General features: G+C 42.1%; 1 protein-coding gene across 24 annotated transcripts in view; it reads left to right on the top strand.

Moving 5' to 3' along the window:
- NFIX (nuclear factor I X) overlaps positions 1-21,909 on the top strand; it is a 316,788-nt gene that overhangs the window by 124,204 nt on the left and 170,675 nt on the right. For 23 of the 24 annotated variants that reach the window (XM_053302031.1, XM_053302027.1, XM_053302017.1 and 20 more), the window contains one exon: positions 11,120-11,651. In XM_053302031.1, coding sequence (XP_053158006.1) covers positions 11,120-11,651 — 532 coding nt within the window. Of the gene's footprint in view, positions 1-8,666; positions 10,563-11,119; positions 11,652-21,909 lie in introns of those variants that run through there. The other variant, XM_053302023.1, reaches the window with a different exon arrangement.

Raw genomic sequence — 21,909 nt, 5'->3', positions numbered from 1 at the left:
CGCGGGCTCAGTCTGCGATGACCTGCCTGGAGCCAAGGTGCTATCGCCACGGTCTGTTAGGTGGGGGGCGGCCACGGCGTGGCCGGACTACTAGGCACCGCACTGCTGTGGGGGGCGGGGATGTCTATGCAATTCCAGCCAATCAGCCTGTACCATAAACTTCAATAAAATTGACCTTTCCTTCCATAGCAATGTCTCCGCGTCTCCTTGGGGGGTCTGGGCACAATTACAGGTCACAGGCAGGAGTCACTCTCAGCATTTAGATGCTCTTCCCAGAGCAGCCCTATCACCTAAGGGGATTTTATCCCATTCAAAGGCAGACAGGAGCAGACTCTGCTTAGCAAAGGGGACAATTCATGCTTGCTACCACAAGACCAGCTTCTCTCTCCTCCCACATTGAACACTTAGGATTGGGAAGCGGTAGATTAGGAGAGTGCTGTGCCTTTCTTGTAGAAATAGAAATATGACTTGGAGGAGTAATAAACAGACTGAGGCTGTTCTTATGCACAGCCTAACCCAGGCTAGGGACGCCCAGCCTGGGTTAGCCTGCATGTGAGAACCACCAGGATCGGGCCCAATCCCGGCGGGCCAGCGCCACCTGATTGATTAAGTGCCATCAAGTTGGTGTGAGCTCCTAGCAACCACATAGATAGATTCTCTCCAGGATGATCTGTCTTCAACTTAGCCTTTTAGGTCTCTCAGAGGTACATTCACTGCTGTCGTAATTGAGTCCATCCACCTTGCTGCTGGTCATCCTCTTCTTCTCTTTCCTTCAACTTTTCCCAGCATTATGGACTTCTCAAAGGAACTGGGTTTTCGCATAATGTGTCCATAGTATGATAGTTTGAGCCTGGTCATTTGTGCCTTGAGTTAAAATTTTGGATTGATTTGTTCTACAATCCATTTGTTTTCCTGGCTGACCATGGTATCCTCAAAAGTCTTCTCCAGCACCAAAGCACCATCTAGCCCGGGTTTGTAGCCTGGCTTTTACTTGAGTTTAAGGGAGCAAGCAGGCTTGCTGCTTGTGTGCAAGCCGGGCTGCTTCCAGCCCAGCCTGGTGCCTAGAGTGCCAGTAGTCTCTTGGGGGAATCCCCCAATGCATAGTGCATGTCACGTGGTGCTTTGTGGGCACCCAGAGGCTGGGTCCCAGCCTCAGAGTGATCCACCCACATCTGCGCTGCACAGAGCAGGGCTGCTTGTGTGGGAGTGCAGAACGTGCTCCCACCAGGAAAACAATTGTCGTCTGGGGGCAGGCAAGGTTTCGGAAGCCTTCCCCTCACCCGCCCACCTGGTAGGTCTTGTGAATGGCCCCACTGTATTGTAGAAAGGGTGTTCCTTTGTTTAATTCTAATTTCTGTTTCTGTTTTGTATGTTGAAATATATTGTACCTGTTTGGAGCCTGTGATACTGTGTGAGCAAAAACTCCCAGTCAATCAGTCAATCAATCAATTATAGCTGACAACATAATATCAAATTGTAATTTAATGTATAAAAATAATAAGGCATATTAAATAAAATGCATGTGTGGCAGGGAGAGAATCTTTGCATAGTTCTCAAGCTACTAGTGCTTAATGATGGTTAGTGCTACAGCAGCACCTGTTGCTCTGGAAAAATAACTGCCTGCCCACAGCTAGATTAACACTTGTATCGCAAATGTTTGTAAATGTTAAGTGTAAATGGGTATGTGTCTTATTTTTCTGATTCATTTACCTAGAGCAACAAAGACATTGTTACAGCCATTCACATTATGTTATATCTTTTCTTCTGATACAAATCTTAATTCATGTGGTGAAACAAGCAAGATACTAAGTGGGCCATAGTTGCTTCAGCAGCTAGGTATATAACTGGGTATATAACTGAACAATAAAATTAATTCTCCTGTGCCATTTTTCTTTCATTAAGATCATGGTGATCTGTTTCCCACATTCATTTGGTCCTAGCCTTGCAAGCACCACTGGTCCAATAACCTTTCATGCCCTCCAGTAACCACTGCCCTCTACTTTGACCATCAATAATACTGTCCTGTCCTGATCAATAGTCTCATTGCTATCCAGATCTTGGGCTCTTCCTTCTTTTGCTCAGTTGGTGGCACACCTGATCATAACCAATTACTGTAGGCTTTTCAGCCCTTTCCCAGAGGGATCTTTTAATAATCCTGGCATCAAGGATAAAAATGCAGTACATTTTCAGAGAAGTTTGTAGTTGTGCAATGGAAGACTTTCAAGGAGATCCATCCGATATTATTGTAACTCTATTATTATTATTATTATTATTATTATTATTATTATTATTATTATTATTATTAATTTATTTATTTACACAGTCAGACAGGTGTTATTGACTGGTTTGTTTTATCCAGACATCGAGTCCTTCCCAAGGACCTGGGATGGCTGAATTTTATTGCCAATGTTGTTGCTGTTGTTATAGATATCGTCACAGAATATAGGCTGTTCCCAGTAAAGCTGCTTTTTGTAATTGGCTGATGGTGATTTCTGTGGCCCCTATGGTGTTGAGGTGCTCTTCAAGGTCTTTTGGAACTGCACCCAGGGCGCCAATTACCACTGGGATTATTTTGGTCTTTTTAATTATTTCTATTTTTATTATTTTAATAATAATAATAATTATAATTATAATTATTATTATTATTATTATTGCAACTCTAGGTGGTGAGGGGCTGTGAGTAAGCCAAACTGTGCAGCTAAAAAGAAAGACAGGCAGGCAGGCAGACCTGTGTAGCTCCATTCACCACACATGTACACACTGGTGTGGTACTATAGGAAAATCTTCTTCTGACATTTGAGAGTGAATATGAATCTGCTGTACGTGAATAACTAGTAAATGAGATGGTGGTGAAGGAAATGGGGAATATCCTGCTGCTTAACTAGGATCCTTCCTACCAGGATACTTCCTTTATTTCCTTTTTTTTAAAAAGTAAATTGGAAAAGATAAAGCTATTCCGATGTAATAATGCAAGCGTTCACAGGCATGCTCTGCAACATCTACTTAATCTTCTTTCTCACTGCAAGCTTCGTGTGCACTGCCACTGGGCTCTTATCTTAACCTAATTTGGGAGAGTTTAATGCCACTTCAGATTGGGTTATGGACAACTAGGGTAACACGTTGGGGTTTGGTCATACAGTACTTTATCTAACCATCTGGGTATCTTACACCAGTGCAGATCATTAGGATTGCAGTACGTCTACCCCTGACTTTGGAGTAGTGCCCTCCTCGGATTGCTGACATCATAATATAACGGTTTGCAACTTTGAGCTGGGTTAAAATGCTCTTTTGCAGGAGCAGCTAGTTGCTAGATCAGGCTCTTAATTCTTTTGGAGTCATTGTGGATTTATGTAGGTGTAATCGAGAGCAGCGCCATAAGTAGGTCTTTATAAGGTACACTTTTGCCGAACAGTGAGCCGAGTCCTCCTGAGCTTAAGGGCACTAGTTTGGCGAGGAAGCTGAGCAGCCTTATTCAGTAAGTTCATAATCAAAGAGACCCTCAATATTGCAGTCTAAATCCAGGTGTTGAATAGAGGTCTGGTTACATACAGAAGACAGGATTGGATTAATTACCTGGGAGTCACAATTCCAGCTATTCTTTGTCCCTGTGATTTAGAATTATAGAAATGGGGAAAGGAACTGCAAGCACATTTTCTCGGCTCTGGATTCTTTCTTCCTTTAACTCCCAAGTGCTTGGTTTAATGTTAAATTATGGAGTAATTTGTAACTTTGATTAAAATCTTTTGACTCATTTATCCTTTCCCTTTCACCACATGGGTTTCTGCCAGCAGATACAGATTATCATAGAAGAAGAAAATATGAAAATAAACTTTACTTGGTTTTTTATAGCCATGTCCAAACACACATTTCCTCGGTGCTGCTCCCCCCCCCACTTCTGTGTATTGTTTATTTTCCCTGCTCAGACAGGGGAAAAATATTTGAATGCAACCTCCCCCCCCACCCCACCCCCCTTTTTTTGGAAATAGAAAATTGAAAAGGCTAGTGAACCATGATTCAAGAGGCTGAGAGGGAGCTTCTTTCTTTCCTAGCATTAATTAACTCCAGTTCGTTAGGACGTTGAGTCTGCCGCACAGTTTTCTCTTGTTTGTGCTAAATCAGGTCAGAGAGGGAAAAACTTTTCAGGCAGACGCTGTGTGTTAGCCCAGAAGAATGAAGAGGGAAATCAAACTGATATAACCATTGCACAGACGTACGTTGGTCTGTGGGTTTTATTGTGTAATATGCAAAGGGAGGATGGGGGCCATGAGTGAACAAATATTTCCTACAGTTGTGAAAATAAATTCTGTCTAATTCTGGAGTGGCAAATAGTAGATATTGGATGCTTGCTTTGGACTGGGTTGAGCTGGCATTCTGATTAGAAGAAGGTGTGTTGGAAACAAGTTTGCAATGTGAAAATCAACTTGAAGAAGAATCTGTAGTCAGAAGCTATTTGTGACAATGACCACGAGGGTGCTGACTGCCCTAACCCATGGCCAAGGCTGTTGTATGCTTCTAGTGAAATAGACATTTGCTAAAATTACTGTTCTGATTGGGTGTGTTTTTACAGAATTCTACTTTCTGTTCTTAAACAATATGAATTGCACAATCCTGTATTTCATAATTCCTTATAATAGTGGAAATGCAAGATGCAGCCCCCTCAAATCCTGTACCCCATATTACACTCTGTGGAGCTAAGCCAGGCTAGACATAAGTCCCACTGACTAATTGTTAGCCAAAGCTTTCTCATTTCAGCACTCTAGGGGGAAAAAAACCAGTAGGAAAAAGCCACAGGCTAATATGGTGTCGGTCTCGCTAGCCCTGTGGAGAGTGGAAATTTATGTGCTATTCATTCACTAGGGAAGTAGTTTGCCAGGGTGCTACTGACTGTTTCTATGACAACCCCAAGAAAGCCTTACACATTGCTCCTGTTGCTGGAAAAGAGTGAAAGTGAAAAAGAGAAAGAGAGACTTCCCAAACGAAAAAACCAAAAAGAGAGAGAAACAACAACAAACAACCTGGAGTTGGAAAGTTTGACTCTAAGTAATTAAAACTCATAAACTAACTGTGAGACTTTGGGGAGTCCCACAGAGCCCTTGATATTGTGGTTTGGAAGGAGGGAGGGAGAGAGAGAGAGAGAAACTCCTTTTTTCTCAGATGATGTTCTTAAGAACTTACCAACCTTAGCATCACTCCTAGTAATCTAGAATTGATGATGAGAGAAATTGTGAGGACAAAGGCAAGAGAGTATCTGTTGGCATTTGCACCCAACAGCCAAGTAAGACTGGCACAGAGAACCATTTCTGCCTGTGGGATTTTCTTTTCCCTCTTGTTCCTTTTGTAGCGCTTGCTTTCCTTCCTGAGCCTTTCCTTCAGCTACTCCCTTTAACCTATTTACCGCCATACTTTCTTTCTTGATTGCAGCTTCCCGCACCCCATTTCTTTTGTTTTATTGTTCAAGTCTCCAAAGGTCTCTGTAACTTTCTTTCTTCCCTCTGCTTATTCTAGTTTTTTTTTAACACAGAGAGAGAGAGAGTGTCCCCCTTCCCAAAAAATAATCCTATTTATTCTAGTTTATTTATGCATGGTGTAACCTTCAAAAATAAATAAATAAATAAATTTGTGTTCCTTGTTGCCGAACAGGGTAACCAGTAACCACCCCTCATAGGTGCAAAACACTTTGCATTTTAACATGGATGTAAGATGCCCATGAAGCCTTACTGAAACAAATAGAGGCTACATAGCCATGATGGACGGAACCCATTATGAGTGGAATCCCAGAAAGAGAGCTGTGTTTTTTCTTTGTATTCTGCTTTTGAGACGGGGTGAATCTGCTTAGCATGACTGCCCCAAAGCACATTTTCAGAAGTGTCTGTCATAAAAGCCCCCAAACCAGAGTCCATGTTTTCCTGTGTCGGACGTTCAGCAACTCCTCTTGCGATCACCAACAGTGGGTGCAGATGCCTGACGATCTCTCCATTGTTTCTGTTGCATTCCCTATGCATTGCCATTCTGATTAAAATGGGCAAAGTGGCACCTTTTACCGTGGTGGTTCTCTTTATTTAGCAGGGGGAGAGTAACTGGGCCTCTCCACCCCCAACACAGTACTTCCTCCAGTGACTGTTGCTGGTGTCTATCTTATGTTTCTTTTTAGAATGTGAGCCCTTTGGGGACAGGGATCCATCTTATTTATTTATTATTTCTCTGTGTAAACTGCCCTGAGCCATTTTTGGAAGGGTGGTATAGAAATAAATAAATAAATAAATAAATAAATAAATAAATAATAAATATAATAAATAAAAGACAACTATCCCTAACAATCTTCCCACTAATCCCTGTGTACCATCACAGAAGTAATATTGCTGTGTCACTTTTATATGGACTTGAATTTTTTTTAAAAAATAATTAATAGCTGTACTATATAACATTGACTCATCTCTCTATTGCAAAATTCCATATGCATCTTATCTGCAATGATTCTATAGGTGCCTAAAGCCAGTGGATTATATTAGATGTGACCAGGGCCAGCCCAAGTGCACAGGCAGCCCAAACAGTTGCTTGGGGCAACAGTGTTCTTAGGGGGTCAGTGAAGCAGCATGCAGTCCAAAGAGGTGTACCCTAGGAACCTATGCATTATTTTAAAAAGATGCTGGGCATAAATTGGGTTGAATGGTGGAGCTATTTAAGCAGCCCGCAAGCTGTTCAATATGTGGGCATTGGTTATTACTATTCCTGCTACTACTGCTTAAAAAAAAAAAAGACCCTGCCAAGGCTAGGATACCATCAGAGGTCGTTAGATGATGATATTATTATTATTATTATTATTATTATTATTATTATTATTATTATTATTATTATTTTATTAACAATAATTATAAATATATATATATATATAAATGTATTTCAAGTGGCCATTCATTGAGAACCATCTAACCCAGGACCAAAAGGCAGTAGCATCTGTCTTGTGCTTCTTTAAGCTTCTAATCTGTGCTGTTCTGATATTAAAAAAGGAATGCTTATGATAGGAATCATTGATAATTTTTATTTGTTTTGTTTTTCACTCTTTTTCAATTTTCTCCAGTCTGTTTAATGTTCTTCATAATCTAGTCTCTGTAGCTCCTCGTGTGTGTATCTAGAAAGTTAGTGTTAATTAATTTAATTTTAATTTGCAACAATGACTTTTTCATTGGAAGATTTTCATGAGTTTATAGACCCTGATCGTGCTATATTTTAGTTCCACAATAAATCTTGTTTTGTTTTGTTTTTTAATGTCAGGCATATTTAGGTGATTGATTTCTTCCCCCAGGGAAACACTGTCCTTAAAACACACACACACAACACACCCTGTGCCTAAAAAACTGGGAATCTGTATATTCCCAGGTAACTAGGAACTAGCAAAGAGAGTTCCAGATGAGGTTTGCATTTCAGTGACAGACTTTGAACATGTTTTTTTTTTGTGGGGTGGGGTAGGGTGGGTAGAGACAAGGGCAGGAGTTCATTTTTCCTTTATCTCTTTTCTTCTACTTTCTTCTGCTTCAACTTACACACTCCCCCTTCTTGACACAGATATAGAAAAATAATCTCCAGGCCTTTGTGTCTGGATGGAACTCTTCCACCTCAACTGCTTGCCTGTGCACCCACCTTTAATCTGCCTGATGGAGGGGAAGGGGCAGGCTCAGGTATTACCTAACACTGCTGTGGACAGATCACCTTTGTCTACAGCCCTCTGGGGGTTTGTCGCTAAGGTCACGGAGAGGTGTGGGGAGTCCTGTGTTTTTCCCAAGCAAACAACATATTTATGAGCGGCAAGAGGTCTGAGGGCCCTGTATCCTGCTCTTAATGCAGTTCAGCTGGCTGGTGCCAGATTTGTGGGGTGGGGGGTGGAATGGGGAAACAGCCACCTCCCCCCCCCAGCTCTAGCCAAGCGCGTGATGGCGGGAGGTGGGGAGCCTCCACCCTGTGATCTGCAAGCACAAATCCGAGAGCTCTGATTTAGCAGCCTGCTTAGTTGCTGGAAAGCTGGCAACAAGGCCTAGAGCTGGCAGTGGGCAATAGGGAAAGGCTCAGATTGGTCTGTCTTTTATGCCATCTCTACATACTACTCCTCACCGGAGTGTTTGGCTTGTGAAGGGCTGCAGCCATGCAAGCGCAGTCAAGGCTAGAAGTGCTCAGCGTCTACGGTGATACAAGGAGTATATAGCTTCTTTTTCTGTGGAGGGACTAGACAGAGGCCTGATTTGTTTGTTTGGATATTCCCTTCCCCAATGCAAGGCAAACCCCTCTGCTGTCCCTGGTCTGATACTGGGAGGTGTGTGTGGAGGGGGTTGGTAAAGAGCTGACTGGTTGGACTGAATTAAAGCAAGCAAGGGAAGCTGTGTTCTAAGAAAGCGACTCCTAGTCCAGCTTTTGTTGCCTTCACAACTTCCTTAATTGCCCACATACTTGAGGATGGCACTTCAGAGAAGTTTCACAAAGGCACCCCAGAGCCACACCTTCATCTTTGCCCTCTCAGTCTAGCTTTTTATTTTTCTTCAGTGTTTTCATTCCTTTATTTTTATTGTTTCACATACTTTCCTTTTGTCTTTCTCTACCTTTTCTTTGTTATCCATTACTCTTTGCAGTTCGGTGTGTGACCTTTCTTTGTCTACGGTTCTCATGCTTTTGTTCTTTATTGCTTTCTCTCAAAATGAATGACTATTCTTCTTAGTTTTCCAATTCCCTTTTAGTTAAGCAGGTAGCATAAGCAATAATAACCAGGTCATTCTGGGTCTGCTGACCGTAATCAAATAAAAGAAAAGTAAAGTAATAATAACCAGGCAACTTGGGGATGGGAGATTTTTAAACTACATTCCTTTACTGAGAAACATTCGACATGGTTACATCTCTGCTATATGTTTAAGGTTTGCGGTATTTGATTTATGGTCAGTTGAGGTTATAAGGATTTGGTTATAAGTGTATAACTCTGTATAGGATGGAGGTCCATTTATTCTAAACTGCAAGTTGTATTTGTAGAAACTGAAGTGTCTAATATCAGGGTGGAAAACGCTAGGAGAGACACAGGACATGGAGAAGGCACAGAGGGACCAAAAGCCCCTATTGACCAAAAGCCCCATTTTATTAAGAAGAGAGACTAGTTGAGGCCTATAGCAGACAACACCAATAAATAGCTTCTAAAGAAATAATATATTTATGCATGGAAGGGGAAGTACTTGGACTTAATGAGAGTTAATTGAGAAAAGACGTCATGGCTAAAATTTAACTGCATGCATACAGAAAGGAGAGAGTTGTAGTCTTGGAAGGAATTTTCTCCTGTCTTTTTTTGTATGAATAGTTGGGGGAAGAGAGATGATGTAAAGAGAATGAGATGGAGAGAGAAAGATGGAACAGCTGCTTTTTCTGAGGCCTTGTGGGACTGTCTTTTTTGGGGAGGGAGGTGGGTGGATGCTAGGATATTTATTTATTTAAAATATTTTGCCAGTCGTCTCCTTGCCAAAATCTACTGGCCAATAAAAATTTCATTGTGGCTGGACTTTGCTTATTCATTAGATATGAACTTGTCGATTTGGCAAATTGTTTTCAATCTCTTAACTGCACAGCCTCTCTCTCTCTCTCTTTCTGTGCCACCCTCTCCCTGATTCCTTCTCCGCCAACCTCCCCCCCCCCCACTCCACCTCCCTTTCCCTTTGATGCAGCCATTGGCTGCTCCACGATGTGTCTCCTTGCCAAATAGGTGGATCCTTCTTCCCTCTCTCTCTCTTTTTTTTCTGCTGGCATTGGCACAGGCAAATGGTTGGGGACTGAGCATGAAAGGAGAAAGCAAGCGAGCAAGAGAGTTTAAGAGGAAAAAGGGAAAGGAAAAAAGGGGGGAAAACAACAACAACAAAACCCCCCATACCCCAGCAGTTGGGTTTTGCCAGCAGCCGATCACAGCTGATTCCAGAGCGGAGTCTGTCCCTTTTCCCCTAGACCTGCAATCACCCCTATTCTCAGGCGGAGGGAGCCACATCTAAGTTGCATCTTTGCGTTTTTGCCAACGCTGAAAGAGCTTCTTTTTCCCCCTCCCTTGCAACTCCCCCTCCTAATCAGTTGCTGTTGTTCTCCCTGTTTTTAATTTTTTCCCCTTTATTTTTCCATATATTTTTTTCCCCTTTAAGAGACATTTGGCATTTTTCACCCTATTTTTTTGTGTGTGTTTGTGTCTATGTGTGCGCGCAGGCGAGGTGATGTTGATTTATTTCTGTCCTTTTCTGATGTTCCCTTTCCTAACCTGCTTCCTTCAATTTTTAATCTTTCTTTTCTGCTCTCCCACTAAATAAGACTTTAACAATTTGTTAGTTTTGTTTTCCGTGGAGAAGACAACAAACAATTGCTTTCCACCTAATTTAGGAAACATCCTGCACTCTTCTGTGCACTTCCTTCTTACATTTTTACTTTCCTCCTTGTTCTCCCCTCCTCCCTTTTCCACCTCACAACCCCCTATATCCTCCCCCCTCCACACTCTGCAATTCTGAGCCCAGAATTTCTGAATCGGGGGCTTAGCTTCGCCGGGATGAGCCAGAGCAATGGTAATTATTTCAATTTTTGACCTTTTTTTCCTGGATGCTTTTAGCTTTAGGAAAATCTTTATATTAAAAAAAATAAAAATAAAATCAGAAAGCCCCCTACAATTACTTGATTCTATAGAAATTATCCACAGCTTTGTGTCCAGCAATAGGGATCAGAGCCAATTTGTTTTTAATCCCAGTGTTGCCAAACAAACTTTGATACGTTCATTTTTAAAGGTTGCCAAATTTTGCTTCCATGATCTTATGTCGATTTACTCCCTTAAATTTCTTTTCTAACGGCATTATGGCAACAATGTTTTCCCCTCCAACATTACTGCTTGGCATTCCTCTTCTAGTATTGTATGTTATCTTGTTGCTGGGTCGATCACATTCTGAGCATGCCTGTTTGTTCTCTTAATTTTTCTCAGTTTACGATGGTTGGGAATTTTTTTTATTTTTTGGCATCATATAAATTTCCGTATTAAGGGTGTTTCTTCCCTCTCCCCATGTTCTTTATTCTAATGTTTTCTTCTTCTTCTTTTGTTTTGCACCCTTTCTTCTCACCCTGTTCTCCGTAGGATGAATTCCACCCCTTCATTGAAGCTCTCCTTCCTCATGTCCGTGCCTTTTCCTACACATGGTTCAACCTGCAAGCTCGGAAACGAAAGTACTTTAAGAAGCATGAGAAGCGGATGTCAAAGGATGAGGAGCGCGCTGTGAAGGACGAATTACTTGGTGAAAAGCCTGAGATCAAGCAGAAATGGGCGTCCCGGCTGCTGGCCAAGCTACGCAAGGACATCCGCCCGGAGTTTCGCGAGGACTTCGTCTTGACCATCACGGGCAAGAAAGCACCGTGTTGTGTCCTCTCCAACCCAGATCAGAAGGGCAAAATCCGCAGGATTGATTGCCTGAGGCAGGCTGACAAGGTTTGGAGGCTGGACCTAGTTATGGTCATCTTGTTCAAAGGGATCCCTCTTGAAAGTACTGATGGGGAGCGGCTATACAAGTCGCCGCAGTGTTCAAACCCAGGCCTTTGCGTCCAGCCACACCACATTGGAGTCACAATTAAAGAACTGGATCTTTACTTGGCGTATTTTGTTCACACTCCTGGTAGGTCATGCAAACACCACTGCTTGCTGTTTTATTGTGTGTGTGTGTGTTTAATTTTAAAGGCAGTTGTTTTTTTACCATGGTATTTCTTTTCTCCCTGTGTGTTTCCTTTCATCCATAATTAACAAATTGCTAACTTCAGAAATGCAGTAGGGTGACCCCATCATACTCCGTAGTTTGAAAAAGGTTGCTGTGGCAAGTGGCCTTTCTTGACTTCCTGTTTCTTTCCGACTTGTGATGCCTATAACTTCCCATGGTGACCCCCCCGCCAAAAAAACCCAAAAAACAAATAAACCTCTTGTTTTCCAGGCTGGGTGGTATAGAATACAGGTATTTATGTAAATGTCAGGTTACTAAGGAGTACGGGACTTTGATTTTATTAGAATTTGGAATTAGGACACTTATTTGCCTTGAGGTGAGGGTTTTGTTTCGCTTTGCTTGATTTTCTTTTCTAATTCCTTTTGTTGGCTCAATTTAACGTATTGATGTGTCCATGGCTTGCAAACCACAAAATATACAAACAGGCTCTCCTGGACATTCTTATGCAGTGTACGGCAGCATTAGAACAATAAAAATTGCATTTTTGGCATCTGCTGTCCCACACAGGAACAAGTTTCTCAAGGGAGAGGGAGTATAGAAGAGACGGTTTAGAACCCATTTCTTTTGTTCGCACGGCCTCTTTTTTGTTTCCATCGCCAGCCCTACTGTGTATGTGTTTGTGCACACGTGCCCTTCTTTAATTTTGTTTGGTTTTAATATTTCTTCTGGTTTTCTTTTTGTTTGTTTTCTTTCCAGTTGAAACAGAAATATGCCTGTTTAATTTTTAGCCTTTGCCCAGAGACACCCAATTTGCTGCAGACTTTGAAATCCAAATGGGTTGGCTTGGCAGTGGCGGGCGATTGTGTGTTTACCTTTTGCTGCACCAAGTTATGAAGAATGAGAGTTCCCCATTTCTCTCTCTTCTTCCTCCTGTGGTTACTTTCCTATTTCTCGCTTCTTTTTCATTTCCATGTTGTTTTCATCTAAGTTGTCAGAGGCCCAATAATCAGGCTTGTTTTCCTAGCTGCCACTTCCTTCCTCGTTGCACTTTTCCTTCCATATATGGGATAACTGCAAACCTCTGCTGGGTTAAATGCAGTGGTCTGTCTTATTGCCCCCTTATACATCGCAGCAGGGTTTGTGTTTCTTTCGTTTCAGTCGAATAATGTTGCCAGGAGTCTTTTCTCCTTTTTTTTAGACTGTGCCCACCCAGTGTGTGTGCGGCAGCCTCTGGACAGTGTCAGGAGGTTCATCTCAGCGCCTGCGGATGGCATTACTGGCACACTCATATCATCTATTCTGCACAGCTCAGGGCACTTTTAGGCTTGGCAAGTAATGAGTGGCATTCCTCTGTACCTTTTTTTACAAGTTCCTTTCCTTTCCTTTCCCCCTTCGTATTAAACTAAAGACAAAGCTAGGCCCTGTCTCCTTCCCAGATAATTCTTAATATGCCCATTCTTAGCACAGAGGTTTCCTCTTCCCCTCCTTCTGCCTGGCACAGAATCTCATTATTTGTATAAATGTGCAAAATCTGAGCGTATGCACCTAAAAATTCGAGCTCATATACTACATTTCTGCACACACAGGCACATTTAAAACACACACACACACACACAACACCTGCATCCATCTGTCTGTTTTTTCTTTACATATTAGATTTATATCCTGTCTTTCAGCCCTTAACAGGGCCCACAAGGTGGTTCACAGAATTGTTATAAAATAGCTTTAAAAATGTATTCAAACTCAGTTGTAACACTTTAAGATAGACCTGCAACATCAAATACTGAAGACATATCAATCAAATTCCAAATCCGGCATGACAGTGCTAGATGTACTTGTGAGTTGAACAAGCTGGATCACTTCTGGCTTTTATAGCATAGAGCCTCAGACAGTTTTTCTTTGCTGCTGGCAAACAAAAAGCAAACTAGGCAATTAAAAAGTGTAATTTGATCTCTGAACTGTCCGTTGTGTTCACTTTTGTGGTTATGTTCACATGTATGTGTGCTCACATGAACACAGTGGGACTTTACAGACTACCTCTCTCACTGCTTCCTTCCCCCCACACCCTAGCTCAGCTTCAGGGAGGCTACCTAGACCTAAGGCTGCTTTTAAGAGAGTTTATCTGGGTAGAGTTCTTTGTCCTCCAAAATATTGCAGGGACAGGAGGTGATGGACTTATTTTAAACATTCATCGATTTCACAATAGATTTTTTGTCACAGTAGAAGCATGGACAAGGAAGAGGGGGAGGGTAACTGCAAAGAGCCGCCTAAGAGAGAAGGATCAAATTCACATTTATAAGATGGTGAGTGCGAGCAGAAGAGCATACCCCAGGGCATTTTCTGGTTATAACTGATAGCAAATCATTGACAGTGTGGTGGTGGTGAGGGTGATGATGTGGTTCCAAAGGCCAATCCCATTTTTGTTGCTATTAACAGAAGTTCATGTATTTAAAAATCACTTCATTTATAAGGCCTCTTTTAAATGTTGTGCTCAGATGTTAAAAATTGTGCTCAGAAATCACTTGATGTACTTCGGTGGTGGTGGTAGTAGTGGTAACAGGTGCAAGCTTATCTTTGCAGGCCGAGATTTCTGAGAATAGGTCACACAGCTGGGTTCTCCTCCCATTGAATCGTTCTCACAAAGTGAAAGCAATGGAGGCAGGGTGGAGGTGTGCTGAAAAGGGACACTGACTGCATTCAAAGGTGCTCTTTGGGGAAGGATGCAGAGAGGGAGATTCTGCCAAAACCTAGCGCCTGGTTTCTGAGTTCTACAATCTAGGCAAGTTTGAAAGACTGTCCTGCACTTAGGTCTAGAAAATAAGACTCAGGTTAACTCCTGAATGGTGCTTACTTTCTCCCCCATCCCCCAATATACATGGCTTTTATCCATAAATAATCTAGATCAGGGATTCTCAATGTTGGGTCCCCAGATGTTATTGGACTTCAACTCCCATAATCCCTAGCCTCAGTTACCTTTGGTTGGGGATTATGGGAGTTGAAGTCCAATAACATCTGAGGACCCACCATTGAGAATCCCTGATCTATATTTCTGCTGATTCTAAGGGCCGGACTACATGTTACAAGGAAAACACAACATTCTTAATCATGCATTTTCTGCACAATTCGTTAAAAACAACAACCCCAGGATGGCTTATAAGACAAATGTGGAGGTGGGGTGGGGACTTTGGGGGGGAAATCCATGGGTGAAAGGGGTTGCTTAAGCTTTCTACTGCCAGCTAATTCTCCTTAGAAGATTCTCTTCACCTATCCATTTCTAATCGTTTCTCCAGTCAAGCTCCAAAACCAGAAGAAAAGCAGCTGAGGGGATAAAAGGCCTTGGAAGAGAGGTATTTGCAGGGGAGAATCTGCAAGTGTGGAAGGGGCTAAGCACACTTTGCTTCCTCCCTCTACATTGGCATTTTCATTGCAAACCTGGGTTTGGGAACATTTGTTTGCCAAGATGTCATGAAGTTCAACTCTAAAAAGTGGCAATCTTCTTTCTCTTGTTGTGGCTACGAACAGCAGATTCAACAGCTTCTGCCTTAATATGCTCCCAATCGAAGCAGCAACTTCAGAGCTATTAGGAACTTTAGTGAGGCATTTTAAAGGAATTCTTTAGATAACAGCCTGATAGAAAGGCCAAATGGCATCAAAAGTCTTTGGCATGCTTCATTTCAACTACAAAAAATGATGGAAGTTTTTAGCTTTTGCTGGCATTGGGGAAAAACGCTTTTATGCACATAGCTTAGTTACTTACATATTTACCAGGGCAAATAGCAGCTTCGGGGTATGTGTGATTTTAATTGGAAAAATGATGCAGGGGGAAAGGGTTGAATCTGATTCAGGGCCCTCCCACTGCTGCTCTTACATTTGCTAAAAACTACAGGAGATGCTCCCACATCACATCTAGTTTGGCCCTTAGACTGTGTACAGACGATGCCTTCTGTGGGAGTGACGGCCCTTTTCTTGTTACTGTGGTGCTAGCCCTGGTCCTGCATTGGTGGCTTGGTAATTGTGCAAACAGAATGGAGGAAGGAGTAGCAGGGAGAGCATTCTTGCAGGAGAAGAAACCTGTTTGCTCCAGTTCCTGAATCCTAGTTGCAGCTGCGTCCCCTAGTACTGTGCAGGTCAATGAATTGGTGAACGTTGCTATTTCTGATCACAGTTAGCTTTTGATCAAGTTAGTTTTACTCCTAGGGGAAACTCTGCAATTTTTAAAAAGAGCTACATGGAAGTACATTTGGATATGCACCCATTTTTTCACATAATAAAACCAACCAATAAAATAAAAGGCCCTTTGAAACCGCTCTCAAAGTATTGGTTGTCACAGACATTATGTATACGTGTACTGCTACAGTGGTAGTCAGGGTTCTGAGGACCTGTTGTAGTTTTTCTGGGTACAGCTTGAAGTACTGTGGTTTGGCCAGAAGGTCCCCCCCTCACTAAACAAACACACAAACAAACAAACATATGTATTGCAGTGAATGGTAGCTCTACAACTCTGAAAAGCTATGATTTGTACAAAGCCTTAAAAACTAGAAGGCAAATTACATGAACTCCAGATCCTTTTTTTAAAAAGAAAAAGAAAATGATTTAGTGTTTTGAGGTTTATTTTTTGCCTTCATCATTTCCTTCTGGGAATGGTGGCAAAAGGTTGATGGCTTAATTGCTAAGGGTCTGTGGTGTCTTGCCCCCTTAAGAACATTCCTTATTGACCACATACTGAATGACTATGACTGTATAATATCTGAAAGATATCCTTCATTAGTAGAGAACTTATTTGCAAACAAATAGGAGCCCTGTGTGGATCCAGAGCCGGACAACCCTTTCCATGAACAGTACCAGCCAGATACCCCATTGTTCCTGCCCTTTCGGTGCTTTTATTACCTCTTTGTGTTTATCCCTGGCTTATCAAAAAGGGGGGCTGTTCATTAATACAACAGTTCTTTCGTGACAGCAGAAGCCTCCATCTCTCTGACGCCCCATAGCAAACATTCGGGCTGTGTTCTTTAGATCCAAAAGACAAAGTAACCCCCTTACTTTCAATATCTCATATAAACAGCATAAAGATTGTATCCATTCTTTGCTCTGGGTTTTCTCCCGCAGGTTGTGTTATTTATCATTTTATTATTTATCTGTTTCATTGCTATCATGCCTTTCTGTCTGCCATGTATCCAGAGTAGGTTGTGAATTCAATAGAACAATGCATCTAGTTAATGTATTATAGTTTAGGAAGGATTTACATATGTCTGCTTGCAATGCTGATATCCTAGAAATGACATATTAAGCTTATTGTTCAGCATTCACCAGGATCTGAGCCTCTACCTTTCCAGCTTCAAGCTTTGTGGGAAATATATTAGTATGGCTAAGTGGGATAGTTTTGGCTTGTTTTCCTTCAAGGCTCTTTGAAGGAAACTTTAGAGTGCTGGGCATCAGGGATGTGTTGCAAGAGGGGGGAGCACACACGAAGGAGGCATACTGCCCTGGAGCTTCACAAGGTTGAGGGGTCTGCATTAGTTCATATTGACAGCATTTTGGGATTCTGAAGGAGGGCCCCAAGCCTGTATTTTACCCCGGGTAGCAGGCTACCTCTTTTTCACCCTGCTGGACATAACTGTATTCTTTCATCCCACGGTTCTGGCCCATTTTCACAAAATGAGATGGGTGAAAACTTCCATGTATCAGACAGTAGTTGCAATACCTAGTGTATCTTATCTGTGCTCAAGGGCTTCACATGATTGCAGTAATCCTTACAGCAGCTTTGTAAGCAAGCCAGTATTATTATTCCCCTATTACAGACGTGGGACTGAGCAATAGTGGCTTGACATAGCTCAAATGGGATTCGAACCAGCAACCTCTGAGATCATAGGTTTTTCTCTGAGCCAGGGCACTACATCAGCTCTCTAGTGCCGGCTCTCAGAAGTAGTCAGCTTCTTTAAGATAGGCAGGCTACCTAAAGGGCTATCTGGTCAAAGGGGGCTCCTGTCACATTTTAGCTCTTGCAAGATAGTTCTAAAAATCCTGAACCAAGACAATAATATAGTATCTACTCCACCTGTATTAGGTGGTGGTAGTGTTAGTGTGGCCTTACTGTGGAAAGTATTTCCCTACCCTTTAAAAAACGGGTGTGTGTGTGATGCTGCTTTTGAAGCTTGAATGCTTCTCAAGAAGGAGGATCAATCATCCTGTTAAGAGGGACTGGCATAAGTATTGAAACTTGACTAGTGTCAAAACTGGGCACTGAGTGCCTAGAGTTAAGATTCACAACATGACAAGGGCAATGTGTGTTATTCCAGTGGGTGCCTTTGACACTTGTGCAAGCACTTTTACCCGATATCTCCAAATCACAATGACATCTCTAACTGGGGCAATAATTGCGTTTCCCCAACAATTGCATCTCAAGTGGTAGAAATTGAAATATCCCAGCCTGAAACAAACACTTTCTTGAGGGAAGAAATCTAGATCTCCAAATTAGATCCGTAGAATTTAGCCAAGTTTCATGTTAGTTGTGCCATAAATTGATCCTCTGGAAAGTCCCTATATTTCTTTCTGCTAGGAAGCTGGCCAGTGCTCCTGTATAGTGTAAAAAGAAAATAGCCAGATCACATATTTGGCCCAGGTGCTGCTCTGTACAATACCACAGAATTATTGTCAGCTTTTATGTCAGATTGGAGGTCCAGATCTTCTGAAGGTGTAAGGTGCAGTTACTCTCCTATCACTTGAAAGAACGTATCTCTGCTTTTCTTTGATGACTAGGGAAACTTCCTACTTCAATATAAGTAGCTGGCATTAGGTGACTTGCACTGAGATGTACAGATGATTTCTGAAAAGCAATATTATTTATTATTAAACATTTATTTTACATTTTACAGCAGTGGGAACAACAACATCTTTTCCCTTAGCCTCTGGCAGAAGCCCTGATCTAGCAGGAAAGCCTCCTGTGAGGCTGAGGAGCAGGAGGTGGTGTTGGTGTTGGTGGTTTGCTGTTCTCTGTTTTTCTGTTTCCTACCTGTAGCTGCTTTTCCCATAGAAAGCAGAAATTACCTTGACTGGATGACAAACAGGTTCTGGTCTAGCTAAAGGAAAACTAGGAAGAAAAGAAAAGGAAGTTAGTTCATGAATGGTGGGGTATTGCTGAGAGATGGGTGTAGTCCCCTTGTACCCCTCCGCCTTTCTCCTCCCACAAAGGTTTACATGTGCAGATATGTGGATAAGTACTCTGGTTATGCAGGATGGGAGAAGTGTATAATTCAACATGGGTTCTATCCTTTAGGCACCTGGCAATGTACATGTGTTGATTGCAGCAGCGCAGTTTGCTCCACAGGGAATTTGTTTGGGCTTTAACCAGGTATATATGAGAAAGGGAAAATAAATGTATATTCCATGGACAAAAATAGCTTCAGAGTACCACCTCCAAATCTTTGAAAAGCTATTCGTTTTTACTCAACCAGAGGAGTGTTTAAAGCAGTTGTGGGACAGGGGATGAAGAAATCCTGATTAGATGCTCTTGCAAAAGGGTGTGCATGCTTCAGAAGTGGGAAGGCTGGTGCAGCGTGGGTGCTTTTGTTAGAAGTAGGTATGCACCATTAGGATGTCGGCCACTATTTTTCAGCATCAGTTGAGAATATCCAAGTTTTTGTCATTTCTCGCCTTGAAGCTTTTTTCTCTGCCCCACAAAATCTATTAACTGACCTTGGGTCTTCTTGGTCCCTTTTAAGAGCCTTGGATAATCTGATAGATAGAATTCGAGTCAGGAGAATTTACACTCTTAATTCATTTACCTGCTGATGGGCTTAAAAAAAAAATCCACCCATGATAAATTAATTGCTAGTCCCTCAGGTGCAACAAGTTGTTTTAGATTCAAAATTCCTACAGCAGGCAGAGGAAGAAAACCCAGCTAGGTTATGTGGGCATCTTTCCCATCCCCCAGGCTCTGGGCAAATTTTTCTCAGCCCTACCTGCTCTCTTAAGGGCTTGAAAATTCTCACACCTAGAATGTTCCTGGAAATGTTGCAGCTTGTGTGCCTTTTTTCAGAGATCTTGCTCTACACCAGATTGAGGCTTGTGGACTTCCATCCTCTAAGCCATGACTTACATCAGGCGCACGATGTCGCTGGTGATGATCTGTAATGCGCTGCAGGGGTGTTAAAGAGACCAGAAACTAACCTGGCCGTTACTTTTATTTCCTGGAGATTTTTCCACTATGCAACCTTTTGCATAGTGGTTGATCTTGGAAAAGAGCTAGCCTTCTGTTGCTTCTTGAGTCTATGAGATACAATTGGCTGGAACCAAGGCACTAAAATGTAGGACAATTTCCATAGAGGACCAAAAGGCTTCTCTTCTCAGGAGACACAAAAATACCAAAAAGGTTGCAAAATAACTGGAAATCCACCTTCCGGCACACCCATCAATATATTTTAAAAATCTTATGCAAACAGTTTTTAAAGTTAAACTGCATTTCTGTCCCTCATATATGCACACCAACACTGTTGGAGACTAGGCTCGAAAGCACTTTAAGTGGCACACGCAAACTCAGTCTGAGTCTTTCCCTGGAGTAAGTACATCACATTCTTTTCCAGACTCTCTTCAAGGGAACCTTAGCTCTCCTCACATAATGTGCTCTTCCTAGGGCCAAACTGCACATAATGCTAAGTCTGTTATTAGCACTGAGGCGTTCAGCTTTTAAAAATAGCTGCCAAATTGGGACCATAGCAAAGTGCAGGGGGACTTTAACCCTGCCTCCTCAGCATGGCCATGATCTGGATCAGGCCTTCTGCGACTGTGTTTGACAAAGAAAAGAAAGAAACTCCCTTGGGGAAAAAACTCCCTGCATCCTTTAGGTATTCAAAAAACCCAGAAGTTAAGCTGGGAAACTTTGGGAAAGGGACCTTTTCTCCTTAATACTGTAATTGATAGTACTGAGTATCTTAACCTGGTCTACATTTGGTTTGTGTCCAGGTATAAACCTGAAGTTTCCCCAGCAACCATGACAGGATAGAACTACTCTGGATTTGTACCAGCATTGATAAAAGCAGAATATATGGTGTTGAGTCTTTTGTACCTTGGACAGAAAATGGAATGTGTAGCACATTCCACGATGGACTGAGCCTCTTTCAGATTCCTACCAAATTGTGTTAGGATTTGGGAGCTGCTACTTGGGATCTGCACTTCTGCAGCATCAGGCAGAGTAAAATCTTGGAGTAAAGGCAAAAGATTGATGACATCTGGTGTGAAAACTCCTCTCAAAGCTTGCCGTCCACGTCCAGTGAGTTTTCAGTTGTTTCTCCGTTCAGGTGTCTGATTTGAACGGTCCTTTCACTGGACCCGGCAGTGTCAACAGACCACCACAAAAGCCTTATTTTAGTTCTTGTCTGCTTTCATTTTCCAAGGCAGGAGGGAGGCTGGCTATATGTGGACTCAGATCAGCAGAGCCAGTGTAGTGGGAGGAGATGATGGGGGCCTCCCAGTGCTGTGGAGGTGTGTGGGTGACAGTAGTTGGTTTGTTTCTTCACCCCCGATATCCTCCTAGACTACATCTGTCTGAAATCTGGGATTCGAGGATTAGGGAGGAAGGGTGGGGTCTAAAACATCTGACAGGCAAGCCAACAATACAATATTGCGAAAGGATCTAAGATCTAATTAATTACTCAGTTTATTACTCTGGTTTCTTTTTCTTAAAGCTGCATTGCTTATGTTTATCCATGTAATTTTTTTATTTACTGATATTTCTGGCCCATCTTATCCTAAGGGGCTAGGGTACTCTATAGTTCAATCCTGGAGAATTTGAAATCTTAGGGCATTTATTTAGGCTTGCTTAAGGCCTGTTGAAATCCATGGGCACTGAGTCCTTGAAACTGCACTGAATTCCAGCTATAGGACAGACTTGGAGATTTAAAAATTACCATATTGGATTCTTATTCAAGATCAGTCTTGGCTCCAGTGACTGATATTTTTAGTGAGACACCTACCTTCTGTTTCATGATGTTAAGATACTTATTTTTGTACTAACCCTGGATATTCAGGATAATATGAAAAAAATCACTTCTGAATGTTGATTAAGGCTTTGTGTTGTAGTTGTAAGTATATACAGCAATCTTCACAAATTACTAATTCGAAAGTTTGAGGTGCCAACTGCCAAGGCATGTTGGGTAACTGTGGCATGACAACATTTTCACCAGGGAAATGGGGGACGGGCCAAGGGGCTAGACACACAGCTGGT

This window comes from Hemicordylus capensis, chromosome 2 (genome assembly GCF_027244095.1).
Source record: "Hemicordylus capensis ecotype Gifberg chromosome 2, rHemCap1.1.pri, whole genome shotgun sequence".
NCBI lineage: Eukaryota > Metazoa > Chordata > Lepidosauria > Squamata > Cordylidae > Hemicordylus > Hemicordylus capensis.
Note: the sequence above shows the minus strand (reverse complement) of the source record. Positions and strands in the feature narration are given on the sequence as shown.